The 8,335-nt window shown below is 44.4% G+C and overlaps 1 protein-coding gene and 1 long non-coding RNA gene across 3 annotated transcripts in view; both read right to left on the bottom strand.

Annotated features, from left to right (window-relative positions):
• Positions 1–3,884: 3,884 nt before the first annotated feature.
• LOC112077398 (uncharacterized) lies at positions 3,885–5,088 on the bottom strand. Of its 2 annotated transcripts, none has more exons than XR_002895413.2 (3): positions 5,065–5,088; positions 4,277–4,470; positions 3,885–4,032 (listed from the first exon to the last, which is right to left on the bottom strand). It is a non-coding gene; the product is annotated as an uncharacterized lncRNA (long non-coding RNA). The 2 variants fall into 2 exon arrangements; XR_011478136.1 differs by lacking the exon at positions 5,065–5,088 and adding an exon at positions 5,036–5,055.
• A 695-nt stretch (positions 5,089–5,783) lies between these two features.
• LOC139026355 (myelin regulatory factor-like) overlaps positions 5,784–8,335 on the bottom strand; it is a 68,168-nt gene continuing 65,616 nt past the window's right edge. Inside the window, exon 5 of the mRNA XM_070441677.1 lies at positions 5,784–6,050. Coding sequence (XP_070297778.1) covers positions 5,784–6,050 — 267 coding nt within the window. The remainder of the gene's footprint in view (positions 6,051–8,335) is intronic.

The following is an 8,335-nucleotide window of genomic DNA, read 5'->3' as shown; positions in this document are numbered from 1 at the left end:
GGTGTCAAATGTTGGGTATACTGCAGTGTTGTGTTAGGGCGGCAGGTAGCCTAGTGGTTACAGTGTTGTGTTAGGGCGGCAGGTAGCCTAGTGGTTACAGTGTTGTGTTAGGGCGGCAGGTAGCCTAGTGGTTACAGTGTTGGACTAGTAACCGCAAGGTTGCCTGATCGAATCCCCGAGCTGACAAGGTAAAAATCTGTTGTTCTGCCCCTGAACAACCCACTGTTCCTAGGCCATCATTAAAAATAAGAATTTGTTCTTGAATGACTTTTGCCTAGTTAAATATAGATTTTTTTTTTTTTAAAGCTCTCTCTTTGTGTTGTGTCCCCACAGGAGGCCTTTTGGTAGGCCGTCATTGTAAATAAGAAGTTATTCTTAACTGACTTGCCTAGTTAAATAAAGGTTAAATAATAAAAATTAAATAAAAATGACTATAAACTTTTGAAGTTTACCAGTAAACTATTAGTGGCCTTATTGGGTACTTCAGATTAACACAGGTGTCTGTAATTATCTCTGGCCCTCTGTGTGGCCTTATCACATGTAGAATATAAAATAATCTAATTATTAATGAAACATGATCCTAAATATAAACCATCAACTTAGTGAATACCATTGGTTTTTAGTATGAGGGTTTCAGCAAGAAATATTCTTTATATATTTTTTACACACTTTTGTTGTTTTTACTAGGTCAATATGTCTTTGCTGTCAATGTTTTGGTGCCAAACTGGTGGCAGACAATGGTTGGAAGAAGACAATGGTTGGAAGAGATGAAGAGTTCATTGAAAATAATGCCGTTCTTGATTAGATACTTTTTCATTAATTAGGATATTTTCTCATGAACCATCTGGTCTATCTACTAGAAACTCCTGAACCATCTGATCTATCTACTAGAAACTCATGAACCATCTGGTCTATCTACTAGAAACTCATGAACCATCTGATCTATCTACTAGAAACTCATGAACCATCTGGTCTATCTACTAGAAACTCATGAACCATCTGGTGTGTCTACTAGAAACTCATGAACCATCTGGTCTATCTACTAGAAACTCATGAACCATCTGGTCTATCTACTAGAAACTCATGAACCATCTGTCTATCTACTAGAAACTCAATGAACCATGCTGCGTCTATCTACTAAGAAACTCATGAACCATCTGGTCCTGTCTACTAGAAACTCATGAACCTATGGACACAGATATAATTTTTTTTTTATACTATATATAAATATATATATTTTTCCAGTTATTCAAGTATAAGTTACCAAAGTTACCATAGATTACCTGTTAATTGTAAAAAATTAGCTGGAAATTCCGGTAAATTACCTGTAGCTTTGAACCCTAGTCAGCATGATGAAGGGTGGTGGTGTGGATCTCTGAGCTTAATGTGTCTTAGCTGACCTCTCTCTCTGTGTGTGTGTGTGTGTGTGTGGGGGTGTGTGTGTGGTGTGGTGTGTGTGTTGTGTGAGTAACTGAAACAAAAAATTTAATAAATTGAGTAATAAGAGTAATAAAAATAATTAATTAAAAATATTTGAAAAACTAAAACTATACTTGAAAGATATTATCTTTGACTGCTAAACAACGAAAATAAAATCCATTATAAATTATGTTCGTTGTTGTTTTTTTTTTCTTCTAACTTTGGGCAAAATATAATGAGGTTTTCAAAGCTTTGAAATGTGAATCTGGCGTAAAATGCCACCAGTAGATGGGGATGTTCAAATAGGCCTGGCTTTGTAGTACACGCTAAAACCTACAGCAGCTAACATGGGAAGAAATCTGCCCACCGCCCGCATGACCTAATGACCTGACCATCATCATATGTTAACTGCCCCCTGACCTGACAATCATCATGTGTTACTGCCCCCCTGAACCTATTGACCTGACCCATCATGTATTACTTGCCCCCCCCCTTGACCTATGACCTGACCATCATCATGTATTACTGCCCCCCCTGACCTATGACTGACATATCATCTATGTTACTGCCCCTGACCTATGACCTGAACCATCATCATATGTTACTGCCCCCTGACCTATTAAACTGACATCATCAATGTGTTACTGCCCCCCCCTGACCTATTAACTGAACGATCAATCATGTGTTACTGGCCCCCCTGACCTATGAACTGACCATCTCCATATGTTTACTGCCCCCTGAACCTATGACCTGACCATCCATCATGTATTAATGCCCCCCTGACCTATGACCTGACCGATCATCATGTATTAATGTCCCCCCTGACCTATGACCTGACCATCATCATGTGTTACTGCCCCCTGACCTATGACCGTGACCATCATGTATTACTGCCCCCCCCCCTTGACCTATGACCTGACCATCAATCATGTATTAATGCCCCCCCTGACATATGACCTGACCATCATCATGTTTACTGCCCCCCCTGACCATCAATCATGTGTTACTGCCCCCCTGACCTATGAACTGACCATCATCATGTGTTACTGCCCCCCCTGACCTATGAACTGACCATCATCATATGTTACTGCCCCCCCTGACCTATGACCTGACCATCATAATGTGTTACTGCCCCCCCTGACCTATGAACTGACCATCATCATGTGTTACACTGGCCCCCTGAGCCTATGAACTGACCATCATCATGTGTTACTCGCCCCTGACCTATTAACTGACATCATCATGTGTTACTGCCCCCCCTGACCTATGAACTGACATCATCATATGTTTACTGCCCCCCATGACCTATGACCTGACCATCATCATGTGTTACTGCCCCCCCTGACCTATGACCTGACCATCATCATGTGTTACTGCCCCCCTGACCTATGACCTGACGATCATCATGTGTATGCCCCCCCCTGACCTATGAACTGACCATCATCATATGTTACTGCCCCCCTGACCTATGACCATGAACATCATCATGTATTAATGCCCCCCTGACCTATGACCTGACCATCATCATGTATTACTGCCCCCCATGACCTATGACCTGACCATCATCATCTATTACTGCCCCCCCTGACCTATGACCTGACGCATTATACATGTATACTGCTCCCCCTGACCTATGACCCTGACCATCATCATATGTTTACTGCCCCCCCTGACCTATGACCTGACCATCATCATCTATACTGCCCCCCCGACCATGCATCATATGTTACTGCCCCCTGACCCTATGACCTGACCATCATCATGTGTTACTGCCCCCCTGACCTATGACCTGACCATCATCATGTGTTACTGCCCCCTGACCTATGACCTGACCATCATCAATGTATTACTGCCCCCCCTGACCTATGACACTACCATCAATCATCTATTACTGCACCCCCCGACCATCATCAATGTTACTGCCCCTGACCTATACCTGACATCATCATGTGTTACTGCCCCCTGAGCCTATGACCTGACCATCATCATGTGTTACTGCCCCCCCTGACCTATGACCTGACCATCATCATGTGTTACTGCCCCCCCTGACCTATGACCTGACCATCATCATGTGTTACTGCCCCCCCTGACCTATGAAAAGCTGACCCATCATCATGTGTTACTGCGCCCCCCTGCACCTATGACCTGACCATCTATCATATGTTTACTGCCCCCCCTGACCTATGACCTGACCAATCATCATCATGTGTTATGCCCCCTGACCTATGACCTGACCATCATCATGTGTTAACTGCCCCCTGACCTATGACCTGACCATCATCATGTGTTACTGCCCCTGACGCTATGACCTGACCATCAACATGTGTTACTGCCCCCTGACCTATGACCTGACCATATCATGTGTTACTGCCCCCTTAGTGGCAATAAGTGACATCCGACAAAGAACTAATAGAAATACAAAGTGTGTGTGGTGTGTGTGTGTGTGTGTGTCCTCACCATCCCTGGTTCTTCTGGTCCACCAGTTGGTCTCCGGCGGTCAGGGCTTCCCAGTTCTGTTGTCTGATCAACTCCTTGACTTCCTCGTTGGCTGACTGATGCGGTAGTTAAAGTCCCACACCAGAAGATGTAGTCATGGGAGTAGAGCAGTCTACCCTGGGGGAGAGAAGGAGGATTAAACACACACACACACACACACACACACACACACACACACACACACAACACACACACACAACACACACAACAGAGAGAGAGAGAGAAGTACAGTCGAGAAACAAAGGAAAGAGAAGAGCAGGGAGAAATAGTGTTAACAGTGAGTAAAAACTTATTTTATGTGTGTGTGTTGTGTGTATGTGTGTGTGTGGTGTGTGTGTGTGTGGTGTGTGTGTGTGGTTACCATGGGGAAGGTGAGTTTTGCGTGTGATCTCGTTTGTAGTCGTCGTTCCTCTCCTTGACCTGTGATTGGCCGCAGCGAAGTGGGAGCAGACGAAACAGATACTGGTCGTATGGAACAGCATGCGGATGGCCCATCCCCCTTTGTTACCTGTGGCTCCGCCCATCCCCGTCTTCACCGTATCCAGAGCAACGTCCCTGTCAATCAAACAAAAATACATAAATAGGGGTGCGCTCAGTTGGTTAAATGTTTCCCCTAAGTTTTCCAACGATATGTAATGAACAACACGTTTTCCTAAAACTGTTTCTTCAGCCATCTTGGAGGTGTGACATTAAATCCCACAAAACACTTACCTGACGTAGGGGGCGTGGTGAGAGAATTACCTGATGTAAGGGGGCCGTGGTGAGAGATTACCTGATGTAAGGGGCGTGGTGAGAGATTACCTGATGTAGGGGCGTGGTGAGAGATTACCTGATGTAGGGGGCATGGTGAGAGATTACTGATGTAGGGGGCGTGGTGAGGGATTACCTGACGTAGGGGGCCGTGGTGAGGGATTACCTGACCGTAGGGGGCGTGGTGGGGGATACCTGACGTAGGGGGCGTGGTGGGGGTTTACCTAGACTGGTGGGGATTACCTGACGTAGGGGCGTGTGGGGATTACCTGACCATGGTGAGGGATTACCTGACGTAGGGGGCGTGGTGGGGGATTACCTGACCATGGTGGGGGATTACCTGCGATGTGGGGGCGTGGTGAGGGATTACCTGATGTAGGGGGCGTGGTGAGGGATTACCTGATGTAGGGGGCGTGGTGGGGGATTACCTGATGTAAGGGGCGTGGTGAAGGGATTAACCTGACCATAGGTGAGGGATTAACCTGATGTAGGGGCGTGGTAGGATTAACCTGACCATGGTGAGGGATTAACCTGATGTAGGGGGCGTGGTGAGGGATTACCTGATGTAGGGGGCGTGGTGAGAGATTACCTGACCATGGTGAGGGATTACCTGACGTAGGGGGCGTGGTGAGGATTACCTGACGTAGGGGGCGTGGTGAGGGATTACTGACGTAGGGGGCGTGTTGAGGGATTAACCTGACGTAGGGGGCGTGGTGAGGGATTACCTGACGTAAGGGGGCGTGGTGAGGGATTACCTGACGTAAGGGGGCGTGGTGAGGGATTACCTGATGTAGGGGGGCGTGGTGAGGGATTACCTGATGTAGGGGGCGTGGTGAGGGATTACCTGATGTGGGGCGTGGTGAGGGATTACCTGACGTAGGGGGCGTGGTGAATGGATTACCTGACGTAGGGGGAGTGGTGAGGGATTACCTGACGCAGTGAGGGAATTACCCTGATGTAGGGGGCGTGGTGGAGGGATTACCTGATGTAGGGGGCGTGGTGAGAGATTACTGATGTAGGGGGCGTGTGAGGGATTACCTGATGTAGGGGCGGGTGAGGGATTACCTGATGTAGGGCGTGGTGAGGGATTAACCTGATGTAGGGGGCGTGGTGGGGGATTACCTGATGTAGGGGCGTGGTGGGGGATTACCTGATGTAGGGGGCGTGGTGAGGATTAACCTGATGTAGGGGGCGTGGTGAGGGATTACCTGATGTAGGGGGGCGTGGTGTGGGATTACCTGATGTAGGGGCGTGGTGGGGCGTATGAAAGACAAACAGACAGACTCCCGACGAGCTTGCTCGGATGCCAGCAGGCCGTATTGTATGATCACGAAGATATGTTTCTCTTGCAGCTCTGCAAGCCCACAAGCTTCTGATTGGTCGTACTGACAAAGGAGAGAGGAGAGGAGAGGGTTAACATACAGAGCAGAGAGAAACAGAGAGAGAGAGAGAAACAGAGAGAGAGGCGAGAAACAGAGAGAGAGAGAGCGAGAAGCGAGAGCGAAAGCGAGAGCGAGAGCGAGAGCGAGAGAGAGAGAGAGCCTGTTGGTGTACTGGCACTGACGATGTTGCCAGCCATTCCACTCCACCATCTCCTTCAAGCCGATGGCAAAGATTCTGGTGGGTTGGCTGCTACTGTCCTGCAGCAGAGAACACGACAATGATTCAGTTCTACTACTAATGAACAGACTCTCTATTTCGTTCTAGAACGCTCTATACCTAATATTCAGTTTCTATACTATATGAACAGTCGACCTCTACCTAATATTCAGTTCTATTCCTAATGAACAGACTACCCTAATATTCATTCTAATACTATATAACAGACTATCTAATATTCAGTTCTAGTACTAAATCGAACAGACTTCTAAAATATGCAGTCTATACTAATGAACAGACTCTACCGTCATATTCAGTTCCTAATACGTAATGAACCACATCGTTCAACTGACAATACCTTAATATTCAGTTCTATACTAATGAACAGACTCTACCTAATATTCATTTCTATACTAATGAACAGACCTCTATCTAATGATTCAGTTCTTATATCTAATGAACAGACTCTACCTTATATTCAGTTCTATACTAATGAACACTCTATCTAATATTCAGTTCTTGTTACGGGATTTTTGTTTTAATGACTAAAATAATGTATAATTTGGACTTAAGAATAATAACTCAATAAATATTGAAATGTTATGTGTTCCTGTGTTTAGAAAGAATGGTTTATCTTCAGACAGGCTAGAATGATGTCCTGCTACCCAGGGGAGGGAAAGACCGATTGGGTTGGTTGTAGATAGTTGAACAGGTGGCAGACCAAGTAATGAGGAACTCGAAACTATACTGCCATTGTATCCGAGAGGAGTTTGACATTAAAACCTATGACATCAATGCTTTATTATATAACCTGATGTAATTGTACTATGATTAGTACTCTCTCGAGAGAATAAACGCTAATTGATTGATATTGATTTTAAGAACTGGTATCTGCCTATTTATGTCTGATAAATTATCTTACAAATTCTTATTTATGGCAGAGTGTTTTAATTGAATTGGTTAATACAACAGGAATAAAATTCCTTTACAGTTCATATACTATATTGCAGTTCTATAAGCTAATGCCACAGACTCTATCCTAATATTCAGGTTCTACTACTATGAACAGACTACTAAATATGCCAGTTTCTATAGCTAATGAAGAGACTCTACCTAATATTCAGTTCTATACTAAGAGCAGACTCTACTAATATTCAGTTTCGTATCTAATAGAACAGACTCTATGCTAATATTCAGTTTCTATACAATATATATTCAGTCATACATATCATTCAGTTTACTAATATCAGTTCTATACTAATATTCAGTTCTATATACTATGAATCAGATCTTCTAATATTCAAGTTCTATACTAATGAACAAGAACTCTATCTAACTATTCAGTTCTATACTAATATTCAGTCTATATAACTAGTTCAGTTATACAATATTCAGTCTAATACTAATGACAGACCTGCTATCTATATTCAGCTTGAATACTAATGATAGGATCTAATAGGATAGACTGATGGTATTACATCATGTGTTGTATAAATGTCAAACAATAGATACACACTAGTACCCGCGCGTGTCCCTAATCCAGGAATAACCAAAAACACAGCCTAAACCTGAGGTTTTTAAGCCTCTTCACACAGGGACCTCCCAGCCGTTCCACTATTTGAACCTATTCGCACGAACAGGCACCCCCTGATTTTAACTGTCAACTCCTCATCTCACTCCATGACTAGATGAATCAAGGTGAACGATCTCTCATCCTCAACTCCATGACAGATGATCAAGGTGAACAACCTCTTCAATCTGCATAACTCCATGACTAAGTGAATCAGGGTGAACAACATCTCATCCTCACTCCATGACTAGATGAATCAGGGAGAACAACTCCATGACTAGATGAATGCAAGGTGAACGACTCTTTCATCTCTCAACTCCATGACTAGATGAATCAGGGTGGACTCTCCCTAACTCGCATGACTAATGAATCAGGTGAAGCAACTCCTCATCTGCAGCTCCATGACTAGATGAATCAGGGTGAACAACTCCTCATCCTTCAACTCCATAGACTAGATGAATTAGGGTGGACACTTCATTTCACTCCCATGACTAGATGAAT

Source organism: Salvelinus sp. IW2-2015, unplaced genomic scaffold (genome assembly GCF_002910315.2).
Source record: "Salvelinus sp. IW2-2015 unplaced genomic scaffold, ASM291031v2 Un_scaffold4527, whole genome shotgun sequence".
Taxonomy (NCBI): Eukaryota; Metazoa; Chordata; class Actinopteri; order Salmoniformes; family Salmonidae; genus Salvelinus; species Salvelinus sp. IW2-2015.
Note: the sequence above shows the minus strand (reverse complement) of the source record. Positions and strands in the feature narration are given on the sequence as shown.